Source organism: Pleuronectes platessa, chromosome 3, assembly GCF_947347685.1.
Source record: "Pleuronectes platessa chromosome 3, fPlePla1.1, whole genome shotgun sequence".
NCBI classification, from domain to species: domain Eukaryota; kingdom Metazoa; phylum Chordata; class Actinopteri; order Pleuronectiformes; family Pleuronectidae; genus Pleuronectes; species Pleuronectes platessa.
This window is the reverse complement of record NC_070628.1, coordinates 10,601,949-10,625,018: the sequence shown is the minus strand read 5'-3', so window position 1 is coordinate 10,625,018 and position 23,070 is coordinate 10,601,949. Positions and strand designations below refer to the sequence as shown.

At 42.2% G+C, this 23,070-nt stretch overlaps 1 protein-coding gene across 1 annotated transcript; it reads right to left on the bottom strand.

Moving 5' to 3' along the window:
- Nucleotides 1–652: 652 nt before the first annotated feature.
- dkk2 (dickkopf WNT signaling pathway inhibitor 2) lies at nucleotides 653–15,126 on the bottom strand. Its single transcript, XM_053418474.1, has 4 exons — nucleotides 14,492–15,126; nucleotides 4,560–4,713; nucleotides 3,896–4,027; nucleotides 653–2,651 (listed from the first exon to the last, which is right to left on the bottom strand). The coding sequence occupies exons 1-4, from the start codon at nucleotides 14,693–14,695 to the stop codon at nucleotides 2,401–2,403; spliced, it is 741 nt and encodes a 246-aa protein (XP_053274449.1). The 5' UTR covers nucleotides 14,696–15,126; the 3' UTR covers nucleotides 653–2,400.
- Nucleotides 15,127–23,070: the final 7,944 nt, after the last annotated feature.

The window sequence follows — 23,070 nt, the reverse complement described above, 5'->3', positions numbered from 1 at the left end:
CTATTGCAATGATATTCTATTTATGAGATTATATTATAGTCTCAACCTGGACTAAACACTGGACACTGTACATTCACTGCGAGAGGTTAGAATCCCATGTGCAACACATCAGGTTATAATGACTATTATAGTTATAATAACTCTAATGTGAATAAATCTCGAATGCAGTCACAGTTGGTGGTTTTAGTGACCCCTTAAGCTTTTACAGGATTTATTGAAGCAGTCAAAACATCATTTCAGCTTGGTTCTTAGATCTTATTGATAATTTAGCTTTAAACAAATATATTATTCACTATATATATATATGTGCAATATGATTATGCTGGGTGTGTAGTTACTCTAATAGAACTGATGATTTCACATTATGTTTCATCACTAATCTATAAGTGATGGTAACATGTGAAGAAAACTTGTTGAATGTAATAACATGGATGTGCATGATACAGGTTTCAAATGTCGTTTCTTTAATTTCCATGTTCAAGTGAAGCATCGGATGTTTTTGAATTTGCAACGTGTTTGGTGATGCCCTGTCCCATTAATCAGTAATTATTATATTCCGATATTTATATATGTTTTCATCATCTCCTGTCCTATATAGTAAAAACTCTACACAACAACTCAACACAATGAGCAAGAACAAGCCATGTGCAACCAGTGTTACAAAATACATTCTTTTATTCATTCATCATTGTAACTACACAAAAAAAAAAAAATCATGGGAAGTATTCACATAAACAATATTTAGGGGGACATAATTCTTGAAACCATTTACACAGACTATTTTGGAAATGAATGTGCTTTCATTGTCTAAAGGCACTATCCTTTCAATGCATCCGTCAAAGCTACCCACGCCTTTAGTCTCTATACACAGCTTTTATCATGACTACATTATTTTGAATCTGTCCGACTTGTCCCGTCTCTTCCCTTTACTCTTCTCACCTAGATCATTTTTGCTGTAATGTTCAGGATTCATATTTTTTTATTATATGTACATGATATACATCAATTCTTAAATACATTTCCATTGTTTCCAATCTATTTACAATATAAGAGCTTATTGATATTTCAAATGGTTACAAAATATGTGGATTTGATGCTCAAACAGCACTAAAGCAAAAGGAGGCATATGTGATATAATGTTGACTATGTAGGTTGTTTGAAGGAGTGGTACCGACAGAAGCATTGCTTCACCTCCAGCTTAGTTTTTCCAACTGAACAGTATTTCGTAAGAAGAAAGTATGCAAGTCATATTTGAAAAAAACTGAACGAAACACAGAATGTTGATTCATCCTGTAATTCTCTTTGAAAACGTCAGGTTTATGAAGCATGTTTGTAAATCAAATCAATCTGCACGTGTCCTTTCCTACTGGCTTTGTGAACGGAAAAAATTGCACTTCCATCGTATCCTTGAATCATGTGATTGGAAAAGCAGAACCATTCCTTGCTGGTACCGGTACCACCGAGTTTGCAGCAGAGCACAATCTCGGCCTAAACTGTTTTAACCCCCACTGTTGTATCACAATAGATTGCAGCTGTATCTGACGGATCAAAAGCGCTTTCCACAACGGACACAGAACCTTATCGCTCTTCTTGTGGCTAGAATTCGGGGCGAGGAGCTAATGCCCCAGATGAAACCCATCACTGCGATGTAAATGTTCTTCCATTCTTCACACAAGTCAAGCCGGAGTGAACAGTGTAAGCAATTAGTTCCTCATATGATATGACTGGTATTTATAGGGTCTGAACATTGTTACTGGTTGTGAGATTCTGATTGAGACAAAGGATTAAAAAAACTCAGATCCTGAAGTGAAACGCAGGATATTAACTGTCTGATCTAAACTTCAATCTTGGACTTTGGTAAAGAATGTACTGTGCAGTAAAAAATATGTCTTCTATGTAAATGGTCTACCTCTCTTATTGGTATAAGCTGAAGCTCAATGAAACTGCTACGTCTACTGCCTCCATCTTGAAACACCACCTATCACAGCATCTACTGGCTAACTCTGTGGCTCCCTGAATGTCAACGAGAATGTGTAGAAAGGTTTGCTGTAACTGTGAGCAAACACACCATGAGCTCATTGATCTCAAGCTGTGTGTGTGTGTGTGTGTGTGTGTGTGTGTGTGTGTGTGTGTGTGTGTGTGTGTGTGTGTGTGTGTGTGATGGTGCCTGTTTGTACCGTACATGGTTACAAGGATGGAACACTCACAGCAGACACATTAAAGCATTCTCATTCTCTCTGCGCTTGCTGAGTAGCGGGCTTGAACCCACACAGTCTGTTCTGTCTCTTGTTAGTCTCTGTCTTTTGCTCCTTTTCAATACAGCCACAACCCATCTTTTAAAAAAACTTTCCCTGGCAGATGGAGACGGAGGCTTCTATGCCGACAGCAGCTGCCTCCGCTTCAGATCTTCTGGCACATGTGGAGCCTGGACTTGGACGAGGGGGTGGCATCTTTCCACACCTTGCAGGAGAGGCCCTTGGCGCAGTCACAGCGCTGGAAGATCTCCAAGCCGTGAGCGCCTTTCTTCCTCTGCTTAGTGCACACCTCTCCCTGCATCAGCACCGGCTTGCAGATTTTGGTCCAGAAATGGCGGGCGCAGCAGTAGCCCTCGGAGCAGTCGGATGAGCGCAGGCAGGAGTCACCCTCGTGCCCTGAAAGAAGAACACAGGGAACCGCGCCGATCAGTGGTGAACCAAACAACATCAAATTCTGAACTGCATAGCAAGTTGGCAGAACTTGAAAAAACAGGAAAGCAGAAACAAATGCTTCATCAGGGACATAAAAGACCCACGTGTAATTTGAAACCATCCAGCATCTTGGAGTTTTAAAGAGTTTAAAGACAAAGAAATGTATAATCATTGTTCATTTAGCTGTATCCATACAGACCCTTTCGTGTGGCCATGTCAGAAACATTGAGCTTTCATCATGAGTCAAGCAAACATGTTGCCTATCCTGTATATTAGCTATTAATCCCATCTCGTGTAGGTCTGATGTTTTTGGCAGGAGGTTAGTATCCCTTCAATAAGTTTATAATTCATACAGTTTTTTTTCTTTCCTGTGACTTTTAAATGTATCTCATCTCTTGCCAAAGGCTGCTTTATCATTTAAACCAGTCTTCCTGTATCCCTGACAGAACCGCAAGCTGCTGATTAGTTATTTCAATATGAAGCTCCAACCGTCGGCACGAGGGACTGCTGCTCCTCCAGTGGTTTCAACACCACAGATTCTGCGGGTTGGAGACTTTTCTCAAGCAGCGACTTTGTGTCAGGCCATTATAGTGTAATAACGTTTAAGGAAAGGGAGTGAGTCAAGCACAAATGAAATAAACGGCCTTATTTATAGTAACTTAAAATGCCACTGCTATTTTCACATTTATTTTAGTATTACAGCCAGCTGTCTTGAAAGTGCATTAGAGTCGAGTAATTTAAGAGTCTCGTTAAATCTATTACTTTACGGGCAGGTCCTCATATTACCTTAAATCACGCTAAGCAGGGGTCTCACTGCATTATTAGCTATAATCGTGCTAAATCTGCATTCTGTGGTTTTCACTTGTGTACCACACAATAGGTGCTGTCAGCGAAAGTGTTCGTATGGGCTTATGAAGGTGCAGAAACAGCAGGGTCATTGTGGCTCCTTCTGGGCTCGCCATGCTGCGCTCTGGGCTCACAGACACTGACATACGAGCAGAGAGGTAATTATCAACATAGTTTGTGGACTGGCGTCGCCCGTGAACTCTGTAGGGCTGTGAACAACAGAAAGATTCAGCCCCCCAGACCAGGTTCAGTGGGAATGAACGATGAGAGAAAAGACAACAGCGACAGTGTTAAGAGGGGGCGAGGATTCTTGTGGGCATGTTTTAAACATGATGTCGGGAACACACACAGTCAAATCTTACTTTTCAGAGAATGCTTGGCTTGTGCTTTGCTGCTCTTCTTCCAGTTGTGGTCTTTAGTGGAGTGTTTGTAGTGCTCGTCTAACGCTGAGATGTGAGGTGAGAGCACACTCTCTGAGATAGGGACACAAATATCTGCACACAAGGACAAGAGAGAATGGTTAAACAACAGAAAACAGAAATATACTAACATGGACATAAAACTAACCAAAACTGTGAATGCAGGTAACCTCCTGTCACTATGCAGCTACATCAGTTAAAAACGGAACTTCTCTGGCTTCTGTTAGCAAACACATACATATTCATGACATTCACACTGTTTACTGCTGAGACAACATGCCAACATGTGAGCACTGACTCCTCACCTCTGGGCATCTATTTAAAACAGTTCAGCCATGGTTTCAAGATTCTGTCTAAAAGCATGTGTTCAGCATTATTTAAATGTATTGGCTGCTTCCCTCAAGTCTCTGGGCTAGATACTGTTTGTTCATTGACCTAGAACAAGTCACCTTTTTCCAGAATACTTGCACGAGAGACTGAAAAATCACATTTCTGAGTTGCACTGTGCAGACACAACATAACATAGGATCTAAGGGTTAGAAAAGTATGTGTGTGTGTGTGTGTGTGTGTCTGTCTGTCTGTCTGTCTGTGTGTGTCAGGTACGCACAGTTGCTGCAGCGGTTCCCCCGACAGCACATGGCGTCCCGATGGCAGCGCTTCTTCCTTCTGCGGCAGGTGAGGCAGCGTGAGGGAGCCTGTTGAGGGCTGTGACAGTAGCTGCCCACTGTGCACTCCTGGTCACTGCTGCACGGATACACCTGCTGAGAACAACGTGCATTTACTCAATATGTGGAAAATATACCTTTGTTTTGCTTCTGGATGATAGTACATTGCACATATTCATCTACACATGGGTGAGGCTAGAGAGGATAGTTTCAGTGATATCAGACATTTATATAAAAATGGCTCTTCCCACATGGTCTTTAAACTGTTGCATCTAATCAGTGTGTCATTATCTGGACACATCACACCCATAGACTTATTGAACCTGCAGTTCACCGTCAGACTGTTTAACATCAAATGCCGCTAATCTCGTCTGTCTTAATGGGCAATTAGTTTGGTCCTGGGATTCACACAGTACATGATGGTGGAGAATCTCTCCCTTCCCACACTAGGACATCAATGTCAAACCAAATATTTACCAAATGATCAGCTGGCTGTATTGTTGCAGCACTGCTGTGGAAGAGAAGAACACCCAGCAAACATGAACTCACACAGACCAAACGCATTCACAGCATTTCATCTAATTGTTGCCCCACAGTTCAAATTGTAGCAAGCTGTTAACAAGCCAAATAAAATGCATTCCGGTTTATAGGTCCTTGGAGAAACTCTTGGCCCAGAAAACAACACTCAACCTGACTAATGGTTGTGCCCTCACATCAGCTCTTAAATTGGTCTTCAGTATCGCTCAGTTAAAGGGTTTTCGTAAACTGTTGTTTGGACCAAAAACAAGACCGGAGAAAGACTCAATGCAGTTTTTCATGTTCGAAATTGTATAGGTTACCTTATCTGTTTTGTATATACAATCCTAGAAATCCCTCTGAACAAAAAATGTAAATAGATTTTGGGCACAAATTGTACATCACTGCAAATTATGTAGTAAATATAGATAAATGCAGCTGCTTAAAATAGATGACGCTGATGAAAACCAGGCAATAGAAGATTTTCCAGTTACTATGTTTCTAATTAAAAGTATTCAAAGTGTTTTTGGAGAGCTGCCTTCATCACTGGTGCTGGATAGAGACATCACATTGTGTATAATTTTCTCAATTGAAGGATGGAACATCAAAAACAAATGTCAATCCCCTCATTTCATTTTGTTGGCGGCAGCAGACTGTGCAGCACAGATATAAAAACCTCGGCATAGGAATCCGAGACTATCTACGTGTCCAGATAAGAGAGAAGATATGACCACAGGTTGCCTTCGTTCAATGTTAGTGGTCATGTTGTAGGTGTTAACATGTCTTGTGTGGTCATTGGGTTCCAGACAATGAAGCCAAAAATACTTAATTGTCTGTGTTCAGAAGCTAAATGACTCTACAGACATAATTGAGGGGTAATTATTGTTCCTAATTATTCTCAATTAACCGTGATTTTCTTGTTTTTTATGCTAAAAGGTTGAGACATGTCCTCTATATTCCAGCAAAGCATGCTCAAAGTCTGAGGGTCTTTACCGTAAGTGCCGTGAAATGATCACACTAGAAATAAAACACCACCTTACATAATAATCCCTCGTCCACAACAACGCACACAACAATTAAAGCCAAGCTCATTTTTTCCATAACAGATTTGTGCACCAATGGGACGTTTTACTGGAAATGCTGCCTTGATATAATTCCTTGCACATGCACAAGTCCCGTCGCCATTAGTGTTGGAGCGGGAGCAAAGAAGCTCACCATAAAGTGTGTCACAAATCAAATGAGCTGCTCAGACAAGTGATTTAAAGCCGTGAATTCGCACTGAACTAATCAACGGAGAGGGACATTCTGAGCAGCAGCGGGGGAAGCACCAATATTCTGGTTCGGATCACAGTAGAGGTCAGGAAACTTTGTTCTTCCAGCTGGGGGAACATCTTTATCTAATTTTAAACCCCTCTGTCTGATTCCAGAGTGGCATGACTGGAATGGGTGGACGGAGCTGTCAGACATTTAAACGACTCGACACCAATTCAAATATGCAGATCTGTAGGAAAATTGCCCAGGATATGGATTCTAATTGGGTAAATCATGTCCAGTGTGGTCTGACATTAGAACAACATATTTAGCTGGCACACCACCACAGGCACCACAACCACACTGAGCTGGCCCGGCACTGACAGAGCTGATTTAGTGTGGTTTACCACTGACAAACATGGAACAATAAACATATGAATGGACATGAAAGAGGTTTAAATCAGAGTAAAGTCATTAATGCCACAATAAATAGCAAACTCCATTTGGGGTATTATGATCAGCTGAGCAGGGGGAGGGCGTACCCAAAAATACAGGCGTCACTCCAAACGTGAATGTACACCACATGTGTTTAAATCGGCTCTCGGATATCGCGTATCACATTAGAAGTTGTTGCTCGATGTCCCTGCGCCTCAGAAAGCGAACAAGATTAGACTTGTTGGAGGGATGCCACTTTCTCAGGCTGGAAACACATGGAGGCAATGAGAAATGAGCAGGAATATTAACCTGAATGTTCATCCATCATTGTGTCCGGTTCCCATGATCCAGATGCGTAATGTGTTGATGAAAGTAATGAAGTCCTGATATATTAATTTGTTTATGCGCTCTAAATATTGCTTAATTACAACAATGTTAAAAATAGAGTTCCGAGAAAATCTACTGGCCTTGTTTTATAGGGGAAAGTCATTATGATGAGTTCAGGTGAGCCTGGAAAAACACTTGAATCGTGTCTTTTGTGGTTCTGTAGATACTTTGTTGCAGTCTCTGAAAATAATCCTGGTTATGTCATCAGCACTATCTCAGCTTAAACAAGAGACTACACAAAAGACTTTGACATACATGGGTGTGTTGACCAGGCGGGTAGGATGTAATAAAAGTGCTATCAAGTGTATAGGAAGTGCAGTATCCAACTTCATGGAATCACAATCCTAAAATCCAAGCTTTTCTTTGAGAGAAGAAAAGGTTTAACAGTTTGGGGTAATCTTATCTCTTATTTGCTTACTCGCAGAGACTTAAATGATGTATGTGAATCCAGAAAAACTGGAGACAGGAAGGATTATTATAGCTTAGCATCACAACTAGAAACCGGAGGGAGAGGTTAGCCTCTCTAAAGTAAAAATAAAATCTGCTGTCCAGCACCTCTGAAGCTTACTGATAATGCAATGCTTCTAATTTTTTGTCAATTCTGAAATAAACAGAAACATGAGAGCTACAAATGACAGTAAATCTAAGGGATTTGGGTGGTGTTAGTATTTATTGAAGATCAATTGATTTGTCTTGGCCGTCTGTGACTGTGTGAAAACTCCCTGAAAGACCAAACACTTTCATTTTTACATTCCTATGTGTTTAAAAAGGGGCCGGAAATTTAAATGAAAAAAGATGAAATGTGAATTAACTTGTAGGAACTTTTCTGAGGTTTGCAGCGAGTGTTTGCCCCAGTTTCTTATCTAAGCCATGCTAAAACACACACACACACACACAACTTAGATTGGTATTAATGATTTCCTCTATTTAATCTAATAAACATGTCTTAGTGCTGCTCTAGCTCAAAATCCAGATAACAGATGTCAAACTACCCCTTCCAAGTTCCACGTTAACTTTTTGGGATTTGCATCAACTTCTTTATCAGAAAAAAATCGACATTGCGATGAAGTGTTGTTGAAATCACAGCTAAGTAGTGGAAACCGTTGGAAATAGACTGTCGAGAAGTTTTTTGCCGTTATCTGAATATGATGACAAATGGCAGCGGCCACGCGCAGTAGTACTTCACACTACCTGCTTTGATTCCTATCTGTCTTTCTGGACGGAAGATTTGGATTACAGCGCGTGGGTGGAGGGGGGCTTTGTAGAAAAAGAGGGTCGGGGCTCACCTCTTCCATCATGGCTCAAACCACGAGACAGCCCTTTGAAACCCAATGATACAAGGCTGACCCCAAATCGCGGCGGATAATATCGCCTTATCTTGTGTTTTAAAATGGCTCATTCGCAACTTCTGAGAGACAGGGCTTCATTTGGATGCATCTCATTCATCTCCCATCTTTTTTCTGTTGCTCCCTTATTTTTCCCCCAGACAGCTTTTGGACATAAAAGCACAGCTTTGAATCCTGCGCAGGAAGTGGGCTGAGGACTGTGTACTCGGCAGCCTCTCTTGGTATGCTGGTGAGACGATAAAGGCCGAGACAGACAGAGAGTCATAAGGGAAGCCCCTGGCCCTGTCTCGTGCTGCCTCCGTGCTGGTAAAACACCGTGACTTTGATGAGGAAACTTAAATGTGCGGGAGCAACAATCTACAAGGGATTTACTACAGGATATACAGGGCTTTAAACCATCCATCCTGGTTGCAGGATCCCTTATTTACCTCTGTGGAGTCATTCCAAAGCACTGATATAATTCGATGGAAGTGCCCTGTAATGCATACAAATAACACTAAGAATGTCTCCTCTGCTTAGTGCGATTGCGAGGGATTAAAATTCAGAGAGAGAATGAAAATATTTTCGGAAAGTGATGAGGGTTGAAACTTAGTTTCAAAAAGTGAGACCCTTTCCTGCGTTATTCATGTTTTCTTGAGAGGTGCAAAGGACAGTAACATGATATAAAAGGCAGAAGTTGATGGATGGGTCAACAAAATATCAGATTTAAGTGCGGAAGATGACTATTTGTTTCCCGTTTCCAACCAAAAGTCAACTTGTACAGTTTTTTTTTACATAACCATAACCATTCCCTAACTTTAACTGAGTGTACTGTTTATTATTGTAACTTTGATTACACAAGCCCCTTAACCCTGACAATGTAGTCATGTAAACCCGGGGGTGGGGAACAGTCGGCTCAGAGCAGTCGGGAGGAAAGAAAGTTGTGCTAGAAAATGGAAAAACATTACATTTTTTGTTGAAGTAACAGAAAAGTCTGCGTGCCAAATTTTCGGGGATGCGCTCACATCGATACAAACGGCCAATCACGAGCATCATTACAGCTGGAAACACACAAAACTGGATGGGTTGCGAGGACAACTACGCTTGGATGAAGTTAACGCTCGTTAGCGGAGTTTGCGTGCCCAACAAGCAGCTTTCACAAGACCACATCCTGACAGGGATGATGTTGAGCAGGCAAGTTATACAATGAGCAAAGTAATAACTTAGCGAAAGCTTCGTTCAGAGGTTGAAATTATAAATTGCCTGATTGCCGCTGTGGAAGGTGTTCACCGATGTTTTCGCTAAGCAGATAAATTACAATTACTGATACTAATACTGACAAAATGGAGACAAAAGAAATCTCCAACTTTTATTTTACCTGTGAGGAAACAACAGACATGATCAACACTGACCCACAAGCTATTTTGTGTGTTGAATCTATGCCGGGTTTGGTACGAGTGAGTACTTTCCAAGCCGGATACCTGATACTACCAATGGTGATTCTAAAATTAGTTAAGTACCATCAGCATCATCATCATCACGACCATCACACATCTTGACTCTTCAACGAAGAAGAAGCATCGCTGTACATTTCTGTAATATGTGTTCAAATAGTTATTACGGCCTGTGAAGGATACTATAAAAACTTGGCCCTTGATAGGAAGACGGTTCCTCATCTCTGTTGTAGAGGGCCTGAACAAACAATATGAGTGAGTGGAATATTTACAATTTGGAGGATTATGGAGGCAATTTAAACCTAATTACTGGAGGGAATTTCTGGTGTGGGCCACCAATGCACATATGAATCAAGCCGGGGATGGAGCTGCTGTTCTCCACAGATGAGAAAGTGAATCTTCATGTACAATGGAACCTTTTTTATTTGACTACCTCTGCAAAGGACAGATTTAATTGAAATTGTGTGGATGAGTGGAGCATGACAAACATTACACATTACACGTTTGGACCGCATCCGCTTTCGTCAACATGGCGAGATAGGGCATTAGCCTTGATGGAGGTTTGCACCTCTTGGTGCTGTTTTAGTCATCAAGTACTTTACAAAGAAAGGCTGAAATAAAATATATACTCAGGGTGATAACAAAAAATACTTCCCTGCTCTTCTAAATGACAGTGTGCCCCAACCCCCTTTCTCTGACCCCCTCTCCAACCCGACTAACCTCTATTCAGTCAACATTGAGGGACACCATTTGAGTATTATGATAGATCAGTAAATATATGCTGGTATTCCATTGATGTTGATTGAGAAGCTAAAGTAAAGGACGTATTAAACATTTGATACACATCCCAATTCGTAGAACTCGGTGATCGCACTTGACCCTAAAGCTGGAGATCAAGCACATAAGCTGAAAATGTGAATGGTGTTAATGAGTGGCAGGGGCCTTGCAGAGTCAAATAAACGATGTCACTGAGTAAACAAACTTCATATGCCCTGAAAGCACAGACAGCCGGTATCAGATAACATAGGGATGGCTGCGCACAAGTCACTCTTACAAACCATGTCTTTAAACACAACTTGGCGTCTTTCATCACTCAAAACACATGTGTTTATGGGCATGTCCCTTTGAGCGCCATAAACCCATGTCTCCAAAAAGTAGACCTTCTTTAAGTTAAGTATACATTCTGGGTTGATCTTATTCATCGGACATGAATAAAGGCACACATGACTGCGCTCTTCAAAGACTATGTAAAGAAAGGGGGGAACGCTCTTGATGGTGTGCTGCTCTAAAAGGTGTAATCCTGTGGAATGAGAGGTGGAATGGGTCTCCTCTCTCATTAAAAAGGCCAATTACAGTAAAAAAAAAAAAAGAGGTCAATATGGGAGACTCCTAATGGCTCCAGTGCACGGCCTTCACGGTGCCCAAGGGAGCCACAGACTGGAAAGGCCACAGGACAGAAGACTGGAGCATGAATATCAGCCGGACTCTAACAAGCGGTCACACCTCTCTCTGCCTTTTCGCTCTCTTTCTCAGCTCATTAGGATCACCCAACAGCTATTTTGAGCCGGAGAGGAGGCAGGCAGGGCTGAGACAGAGAGAGGTAAGAGACGTGGCTGTACTTTTACAGGCCGAGCCCTCAGAGATCGCTTGTTAAAGTGATCTCTCTGTGCGGATTTAAATAAAGCAACCAGTTAAGTCTGGCTGACCGACTGCTGATGTTTTACAGACTTGTCCTGCATGAATGCAGCCACACTGTCGGTTCCCTTGTGGGCCCGGAGGTTAGAGTGGTGAGCGCTGCCCGCCCCGCGCTATCCATTTCTGTTGGTTCCCTTCCAAGAAGCCAACAGTGCCACCCACGAGCGGCGGCTGTCAAGTTCTTAGAGGTTTTGGGTTTTGTCGGTTTTACTCGCAGTCGAGCTGACGTGTAAAGGGTCGGACAACGAGAGAACACTCTGACTCCGGGGCAGCCAAAACCTGACCCCGGCTCGACAGTGATTGATATGACTCTTATCTCCAAACGCTGTCAGCAGCCAGAGGAAATAAAAACGCATTAGGCTGTCGAATGCTGCTTCGACAAGAGTTCCTAATGCGCCGAATAAAATACCAAATTACACCCTTGTCTCCTGCTCGTAACCCCGGGGCGGCTGGAATATCTCGCTTGATAATTTGCTGAATTTCAAAGTTAACCGATGAGGGCAATTTATTGGAAGATTTTTTTGTGCTTTTTGAATTCATCCGATTTTCCGGCCTCACAAACGGCTGCTTCACAACCATGCAAACGATTGAATCTTCTTGTGTTTGACTGCGGATTGAAGAGAGGAGAGCAGGTTTCAAAAGGGGAGTATTTAAAAATTCGGCATGGCGGTGAACTATGGAGATCCCTGATCACATAAATAGCAACTTCACAATCGTTTACATCCTGAACGCTGTACAAACTCCGTGGAGGTTTATAATCTGGCAACAATTTCACACCAGCTGGAACAAAAATCAACAGCATGACAAGTTGACCATAAATCTACTTGTGGGATTTTGGCATTGAGGTTTCCCATAATGCAGATGCAGAGAAATGCAGAGAAACTTGAGTTGGTGCATGCACATTTTCCAAACTTACACCCAAGCCTTAATCAACAGTAATTAATTTCTCTAATGTAGAGGGGGGTTGAAATATGTTTGTGGGGGCCTAGTGTGAACCACTTTAGAAGGAGAATTACTCAGTAATGTGTTATTTTGTGTAAACCAGGGTTGTATTCAGCTGATTAGTGTCCATTTAATCGCTCATAAACTAAATCAGTGCCCCACGTTGCCAAAACAACCTCATGAAGAGAGCAGGCGTTTCATCTATGATTTGTTCTGTTCATTTACAGCGAGGGTCAGTAAAGTTATCCTGCCAGAGTCGAGCCGCAGATCAGGCCAAGGCAGAGCTGCGGCTGTGACTTGAAAATACTGGAAAACCTTCTGGCTTCTAGAACACACACACACACGCACACAGGTACATTCATACACACACATGCAGTGTACCCCCTCCTGCCACAATTAACCGGCTTAATTTGGACACACAGCACCATATACACCCTGACATTTACTTTAATAACAGTACGGTGGTCTCTGCACTCATATATTGTTTTCCCTCAGTCCAGCCGTCCAAACCACTCCAGATTATTGCGATGGCAAAGAAGTAAGCAGGCGTTCAAATTGAGGTCTGGCACTGCCGCTTGAGGTTGGGTGTCCGCACTCCATAGAGGAGAGGAGAGAGAGTGAGTGGCTTTCCCATAATTGACTTCTGTCTGAGCTGGACGTCAGAGCGCGGATCTCAGCACAACGCTCCTCACCGATATTCAACACGATCACATATGTTGGACACGGCCAAATGTAAACACTGTGTTCAAAGAAAAATGCTTGAAAGGTAAGGTCAAGCATAATCAGCTGCAGTGAGCTGATCCAGAGTGTCTGGTGCAGGGGGGGGGGGGGGGGTGTGGCAGTGCCATCTGCTGCTCAGAAAGAATCTGAGACCTCAACAGTGTCTCTCGGGTCAAAATATGAATACTCATACATGTTTGATGAAAGTGTACATTTAGTGATAGTTTTTTGGTAGAAGTCAGGTTTTTGTTTAATTGATATGTCATATGATATGTTTCCCACATTTATATCAGTTTTAAATCCCCTCTCATAAACTTAACTAAAACTTATTTTACATTATATGGAGAACTTTGATCTACCAGCAAAGCAATGAATGCCCGATTATGATTCCTCACTTGATAATCACCTGACTCATAATGTTCACAACTTTTTTTTTCTTTCGCCGAAATGAAAAGCTGCCAAACCTTTAATATTTCTCGATCCTGCGTTTGCAGTCAAACTACCGTAATTTGGCACTTTGTTGAAACAGCAGGACTTGATAACTCTTTGAGTGGGTATTAAGTGGCTGGTTGGTAAGAGTATCCCTCAGAGGCCCCACAGTAAGAATCTCATAATCCCAGCAAGCGTCTGGACCACTTTAATGACACTAAGACCCAGACAGAAAATTACCCCAAGTGTTAACTTTTTCTCACATTTCTCGAGGCATTAATGATTTACTGTGGAAGTGCGAGGCACCCGACGGTGGCGTCAGGTCTGAAAGGCAATTAGGGTTTATGAGGGGGTCCGATCCCTGCAATTTCCAATAACGATTCACACATGAGACTTTTTTTTTTTAACAACATAAGGCTATTTTACGCGTTCACCTCCAGAAACTCCAGGGGCACACTTTTCGAGACCGCACAATTACGCACCCTTGTGTGCATCAATGGCGCACTTATAATCAGATTTAAATTGAGAAAACTGACACTCTCTTCTCTTCAAGTTTATTGAAGTTAATAATCACTACTTGTGGAATCATTACGGCTAATAATATTCAACTTAATGCACCCCACTTTCTCAAATATTCAAATTTAAGGCTGTGCGTAAATGTTGTTTCAGACGCTCCATTTATAATTTAAGTGCTCTGACAAGAAGGATAATTATCATTACCTGCGTGAGGATGTGATGTTTCTTCGTGATCCCGATGTGCACAGTGGAGGACCGGTTCGTAGCGGTAGTGGGTGCCTCATCCACCGAACCCGGCTTGATGGAGTTCGGCTTCGGGCGCGTCTCTGATACCTGGGACGTCCCGGTCCTCAGCGCAGCGACGAGAAACATCACAACACAGCATCTATTCCATGCAGAGACGAGCATCCTTGATGAAAAAATATATATATACTGCGATACCGAAAAATATATATAGAATTGCTTGAACAGCCGGATTTTTGTGGCACAAAAAAAAAAACGTTTCTCAAAGACAAGTGTGCGACCTGGCAGTGTCCATGTGTCACTCTTCCCCAGTCTCCAAAACTCGAGTAGTAGTGACGAGGCCAACTTTTCGTTCCTGGGAATCAGATATTGAGAAGAATGACTGCCATCGACATCGTTATCTGGAGACAGAGAGCCCAGTGTGTGGCAGGGACACAATGGATAAGAGAAGCTGTTAAAATGCTGGTGCTCTGAGGGTCAGAAGGAGACTTGACATGAGGTTTCCACTCTGTCTCTGTCTGTGACTGAGCCCTTCGTCCTGCAGCCGGCTGCTTTGTGATCTCGGATACTTTCTTTTTATAGGATTGTAATGAGTTTGCTTCCTCCGCCCCTATTCACCACTGAAACTGATCTGTGCGGGGCACCGCTGCGTGCGCATTGTCTCTCGACACCGGCACCAGGAGACCCGTTGGGAAAACCTTATTAAATTATACACTGTGTGTTTTAACTGGGCGCTTGACCCTTTTTACTGCGAGGCGGTTGGGCGCATATAGGAAATAAGGGGGGGGACGAGGACTCTAAAGAGGGTTTGTAGGTAACGTGGACGATTTTTCCACAATCACAAGGAAGAATGTGTTTCCTTGTGCGTAAAAATGTAAAATCCATCACATCTGAAACCAAAAAGCGCTTCTTTATTCTACCTGAGGTTAGATTTGTGATGCTCCAACCGATGTGAGATGCAAACACGCAGGACGCTCCCAGATTCAGGGTCCATTTAAGCAGCATTCCAGAATAACTTAGAATAAAAAACTGTATTTGATAACCACTGTTTTTCTTTCTTTGGGGAAAAAGGCATCCCTCATGATACCAGGGATAACAATGATGGTGAAGGTTTGTGATAGAAGTATTATAGAGGCGCCTTTGTTTGATTGTATCAGGATGAGTTATATTCATGTTGGTTGGATGATAATACACGTGGAGGCACAATAAACTCTTTCATTTTCAGATAGGTAAAGCCCATGAATTTTGGATGAATGATGTGTTTAGTACAGGGACACTAGTGCTGCCAGGAGATGGGGATGTTATCAGTCTTACAACTCCAGATCTGTTTAAATGTGTCTTTCACTCATTGCATTAAATATTTATAAAACATCATCTCTTAACCATGATTCATATGCTCTCTACAAATCAAAATGTGACATAGAGAAAGAGAGCGTGGTGCACATTAAAAAAGCTGAAAATCTTGTCAAAATGAAAAAAAATTAAGCAGCCAGTCAACAAAACCATCTTTTCCCACAATGGCTTTATGACTCTACGCCTCAGTGCTTTAGTTTTCACACAACTCGGAAGCACCTATTCAAAGCTGGAAGCCGGGATGAAACCAATATACCGGTAAAGGCTTCTGACCTCAAAAGCGATCCATCACAGGCTCCAATTCAAAGTGTCAAGTTCTTTTGTCTGAGACAATGGACAACCAACTGAACTGGGGAGTGGGAGGAAGTATTGGACTTGTTTGATGTAACTGTAGATGCTTAGAGGTGATACTACCTCTGTCACCTGAGTGCACAGTGATTTACCCTGAAAGACTGGCAGCAGACAGTTGTTTTCAGCAGATATGCATCTTTAAGTTTTGGAGGAAACGTTACTTTCCGCACATAACCTTTTGATATTTAAGAAAAGAGCGAGGCTCCTCAGCTGGATGATTAGCACTGCCAGTATGAGGATTCCATTAATGTTCTGTGGGACAAATGAAAGATTATGTTTCAAATAACAAAGAAAAACAGCGTCAATGGCTCACAGCAAAAATGTTTCCACTTTTATACCTTTAATGCCCAGCTGGATCACGTCCGCCTTCAATACTGCTGATTGAGCAGTTGAAAAAGTCCCGGCAGAGCGGGTGAACGCGGCTCAGTGAACCGGAGGTCCAGACGAGAGAGGGATGTGGCCAGATTGGAACATTTCAACCACATTCATCACTTGAATACATGAAAGCAGAGAAGAGGAGACACTTAAAATGACATACTGATGAAACTCGAGCGGCCAAAGACCCAGCACGTTGATGCTCTGGTGCTGATAAGTGTGTGGATGTCCAGAGGAACCACAGCAGATGAGCTGTGGCTGGTCTGAGCAGCAGATGATAAAGTACATCCGGATGGCAGGAAGGTGAAATGAGTGTTTTGGACAGCGAAGCTTCTGGTGCCTCACGTAAAGGTTCTGCACGCTGTAAGTCAACGCAGACGTCTAGAGGGATGACAGCGTGAGCCCGCCCCCTGTGCTTAGTCACGATTTTCAACACTGTGGATTGACCGAGGGCTTTGAGGATGTAACAAATTAGTATCAAAAAACGTGAAGAGAAGGGGGAAGAGAGGGGAAACAGGCTCAGTTTCTTCACAGCTTGGATTCAGTGAAATGCAGAGCACGAGCACCTGGGCCAAGATCTGTGATTGCTTTCTTGGCACACTGAGCTGGAAAGAGTGGGATTATCGTGTGTTCAGACATGCTATCATCATCCCAGCCTCCGCACGGTAATCACATTTTGACCACTATTATGCAGCATTAATGCTGTGACGTTAAAACCTAATGCTGAGTGTTCGATGTTGAAAAATCCAAACCATGTGTAAAGTAGACGCCATTCACCTGACGATGGAGAAAGCAGAGCTCTGTTGATGTGCACTTTGTTCGGGGGGAATATTAACTTCATGTCATGGCAGGTAGACTCTCTTGATGCTGGACCACGATGGTATCACATGCAGGTGAATCATACAGGAGAAGGTCTCCACCAGTGGAATAATAGTGATGTTAATGCTGACAGAGACACTTAAGTGGCACAAGCAGTCCTCTGCCAGGCGCCACAGTCTCAGCTCTTGGCTGACAGGATTGAATGTTTGAGGCTAGCAGCATAAATACAGTTTAATACTGGTCGAGGCCTTACACTGGTCTTGTCGAGTTAGACTCAATTCACCCTCTCGCTCAGAGCTGATGAAATGACGAAAGGGATTTCTCATGATGACAAACCCAAGGAAAATGGTCAGTCTGCAGTTCTTTTGAGTTTATGATGCGTTTTACCATCTTTCAGCTCATTGTTTTGATTCTACAGCCGCCGACCTTAATCGTTCTCTGCCCCTGTGTCCAGATGCACCGGGCATCTGTTTTCAGCATAAAAAAAAACAGCTGTTTGCCAACAGCCCTGCACCAAACAACAGACTTGCTTACAGTGGAAGCGTGGTGAATCATTTAATGTGCTAAAAAACCCAATATCAGTTAGTTTGTGGTGAGAAAAGATCAGATGATGAGTGATGGTGATCACAAACACAGCTTCAAATGATTATAGCTCAGGGTCTGTCAGATAGTTGACTAACATGTTCAGCCCATACACTGGTGTCTGGCTACAGTATAGGCCGTTAATCCCACCTCCTCCATGTTGGTGGATGGGACTTGGACCAAACAAAAAAGTTTAAGTATGCAATTTCCAGTAAATTTGGTTTTACTAAGTTATGCGATGCCTCAAAAACAATGTGAACGTGTTGTCACGATTAACAGCTGAGACTGGTGTGTTCTAATAACGTATCGTTTGGTATCTTATAGTTTGGTTGAGTCTCCGTAGTCTTTAAAAATATTTACCTTTGCCAAGGAGATTATGTTTTCACTGAGTTCATATTGTGAAATGTACATTAAAGGCTGTTTTTAGTTTATTTGGATAAACTATAAATAGGCATTAATGAGCAGTAGACACAACATCTTACGTGCAGTGTGAAAGTCCATATTCGCTATATTCTTGGGTTATTGTGTTTGTGGGTTGATTCTGTTATGTCACTGGAGACAATGTAAACCAGTTTCTCTGTGGCACAATGTGACTGGTTCTCATTAATGGATCATGTAAGTCTAGAGCTGGTTTGATCCTCCTGTCTGATCACCCGCAGCCACGCGTCACTACAGCACCCAGCCCACCCTGCGTCTGCCTGTGATTCAGGGTCACTCGGAAACGCGGGTGTTTACGTTGTGTTCAGAAGATGGGGTTCCCCACAGTCGAGACCCAGCAACATGTCGGTAAATCAGCGCTTGGTCGGTGTGGCGGGGCTCAATGAAAGGCTGCCTCGCTGACTCACACAGAACATGCACATGGACTACACCCACACTAGATGAAACAGATGACCAAAGAGACTGTCTCGCTCTTCTTGGGTAGATCAGTACCTCAGTTTCCTGCAGATGTGAGCGCGCTGCCTTATGACGCGGGTCGTCCAGCAGGTGGCTAACTGTTAGAGCGCCCTGCCAAGAGGAAGCAGGTCCGGTGCCAGAAAATGAAGTGTTCGGACGTCAGAGGAAAAACACACTTTGTTGGGAGTTGTTTTTGATTTTGAATGTAGGGGACTGTTCCTATTTTTATTAGCGGAAAGTTTGCATGTGACGTTGATAAAGGATTATCTGGAAAGCTCTTCATATTAAGAGCTAAATACCAGCAGGTTTTTGGTGTAGTCGATATATATTTACTGGTTAATATATTTTTTCCCACAAAATCCGAGATAAGATCTATCATTTGTAGAGATGAATACATATCTGGACAGTTTCCTTCAACATTTGCAAAAGACCTTTCAACTCTTTCCAAATACAGTGAAATAAAAAGCCAATGCATATGTTTATGATAAAGAGTTAATTTGTGACAGATACGTAAATTAGCCAGGAATACAAAATCTGGGATCAAAGAGTCTTGTGTGTCCCCCATTCACAAACGCTTGACTTTGTTACTGTGAACACAGGGATTTCTGTAACTCCTTTATAACTTCATCTTAAGGGGATAGATTCACATTTTTTCACGTTATCATTCAACAATCACATGTTTATCGACTGTAGATGTATGGGAATGTGTCTCGGAGAAAGGGGCTGCAACTTGCACTGGTGAACTTTAAAGCCAGTATCTGCACAGTAGTGATCGTGGAGTGGAGTTGTCATATCCAGGTCCTGCTGATACTCGCACTCGACAAATCAGGGTGTGTTACCACATTTATATAGCATCAAATAACTATGTGTGTGATATTGACATGGGATCAGAAAAATTTAGCAAATTTTGTGGAGGCTTATGACTTAAATCCATCCCGCCACCAGGTGGCGATCGAGATGATTTTGGCTTCACTTTTGAAGAGCTGTCGTTTCATCCATGCCGTGCCAGTTGTAAACCTGTCAGTTCACAGTGGACTGTTTGCCTGGCCTGTGGTGAAGCTGGTTGCAGTTCTCTTGCTGCCCACCTGTTTATTCATCCGTCAGTTGTTGTGATGGACAACGTCACTTACACAGACGAGTCCCAGCCGCTGCTGCCAGAGAGCACTGGTCACCTGTTCAGTCCAAGTTTATTAACATTGAACATATCACATGTCCAAGTCGCACCAAATTCAGCCTGCACTTCCTTGAGCCCGTAACAATACACGTGTGAAGTGTGAAGCCGGTTTGATCTTGAAGTGAGCCACAGACAGGCAGAAATATTGGGAATTAACAGATATATCCAGTTTATTATCATGGCCATGAAAAGATCCTTTTCATGGATGATCTCAGGGTAAGTGATGTGGTCTTTTAAGGTCACTTGGTATGAATACAAGCTTTCAACTGTCTCAGTTACACACATCATTTTCCAAAATACCAGTTCTCTTTGAAATTAATAACCCTCTATATGTTTCCTAGATTGTATTTTCCCTGCTGAGCTGCAGCAGAACGGTTGTGACACAAATATGGAGATTTTCTATTTACTATGAACTTTAAACAATTACAGCCACGCGCCATGTTTCAATGTACATGTGGGGATTGTTTCAGAAAAATGTGTAACATCAAAATGGGATCCAGTGCTGTATGTCAGGTCCACCTTAATCACGTCACACATGTCATCAACATTTAAAACACATGTCAATGAGTGAATGTAAGAAAATTAAATTAAAGATTCTAGTTAAAGAGCCTGAAAGAATCATCATGAGAAATAACCCAGAGCCTGCTGACCTGAGAGATGTGACTGGATCACTGGTCTGTCACCAGGTTCAAAAGGTTCACAGTCAAAACTATTACCTGATATAATACACACATACAAAACGTTAAGCATAATGTTTGAATACTTTTATATCAGCTGTAATCTGGGTGACACAATAAACATCCAGAGTGCTTAATTACGTCAATGGTCATTAGGAAAAAAGTCATTATTTTGTCATTAGCGCATTGTAAATACTGATTGGGTCGCAAATCTGTGATTTTCAACAGAAACATGGTCGGGGTTTCTAGATGTTCGCTCCTGTGGCTGCAATAGAACTAAAGCAGATGAATTACTTCCTCTGAGATCAATTAATTCATTGTTCCAGCCGCGGCCCACTCTGCACACACTACACATCCTGCAGCTCTGACGTGGATCGCTAGTAACATCACTTTAATCAAAAGTCCAGCGCCGCTTTCATGATGTCTTTTAACTGCACATTCCATGGAGACGAACTTCAGGCTGCGGGTGATCACTCAGCGGGCACGGCTCTGTTCAAAAGACGACACGTTGCTCAGCAGATAATTGTTCCTCTCCTCTCATTTCCCGGGAAGATGGATTAGGCCACTTCCGAAAAGTCACGTCTTCGGTCTGGAGCATGAATGCACCCTGTTTCTGCCTTTAACTGACTCAGATTATTTAATCGATAGCAGTGACCCCTCTCCGGCAGAATGCTGACCACATGAAAGCACGCAGGGCTCTGGTAATCAAGGGGCGCAGAAGGCCATTCCTGCCTCGAAATCAAACGGTGCCCTCTTTGCCTTGAGTGGTGGGAAGTGACGATACACAGAGGGGCACTGTCACTGCTGCTGCTTTAAAGGAAGCCCCGCTGAAGTTTCATCAGAGACAATGGATACGAGAGAAAAGGCAGTTTTGGAATTCCATGGTCATGTCTCATAGTATGACAGAGACCTTCGCCAAAAGGCCTGAGAGTACAGGTATCACATAAAACAATGGAATGCATTTTTCATTCACTGACACCAAGACCACGAGGAATGTCCTAAAAGGGGTTAAATGTCCTAAAAGGGGTTAAATGTCCCAATGGGGTTAAATGGAATACCAGTCACTTTACCACACTGCCAGCCCGCATGAGAATTCTTTATCTCACTTGATCATTACTGAGCTTTGTGTGTAAGTCATTGAATTCAACAGTTTTTTAATCTTAATAATTTAATAACTGTCTTCTTGTCGAAGACATAGATCAATTTTGAAACATGAAACTTCGAGAAAAACAGGGCAAGCGTGTTACAACCAAGCCGTGGAGAACAATATTAAAATTAGAACATTAAATTATCACTTTCTCTCCAGTATGATAGATGTATTGGTCAGTTGATTGGGACATGAACTAAATCCAGTGTGTTCCCTTGAATAGTATGCACCTGGGTTATTGTTCATGTTTGTCATGTTTGATTATTTTCATAGGTAAGTTCATCACAAAACATGCAAAAATATTAATTATATGTTCATTTTGGTCAGTTCACTGAAATAAATGAAAAATAAAACATTTGTTCTTACATTTTATTTCCATCACTAAAGGTGCAACTGTAAAAGAATGGTGGGTCCTAAAAACAAGTTTTAAATTTCACTTGTAGCAGAGATATGAATGTTGATCATTTACCCGAAACCAAAATGTGTGGCCGACGACCCAAATGAGATTTATGATGTGCCTGACCAATATAGGCTACAAATAACCTGTTCTCATGATAAACTGTGTTTTTCCAAATATTCCACTGAATCAATATGGTCAACCAGAAAACTAGATAATACCATCTGTGGGATTTTTATGACCGTACTTAGAGCCCAGCAGTGCCTGGACAGCGCAGATAAATGTAAGCTTAATTATTGCTGCTGCGATCGCCATGAGCAGTGTTGATTAGTTGTGACAGTAATGGTGTTTTAATTGAAACCAGGCCCGGCCACATGCATGCGAGCCTGGTGGTGTACATGCTATGTCTGTCTCACGCATCCACTCTGCAGTTTACCCTGAAGCGCTGCTTTCAAATGTCTGAAGTCATTACGGTTTCCTACGGTTTCTGGTCTGTAAGTCACAGACCTGTCTGTGGACGTCCAGCAACAGTGGTTTGTAGGACTATAGCCAATAGTTAGATATTGATACTGACTACACACTGTAGCCAGGTTCATAAAGAAATTGCAATTTTAAGTATATTAAGAAGTAGAATTTACAAGTTTGTGTACTTATTATGACTTAAATATCATACAATGATTAAAAAGTAATAATATATCATTTGTTTCTGCTGTAACTGGTAAGTACATATACATTAAAGGGATAGTTCACCCAAAAATGAAAATTCACCCA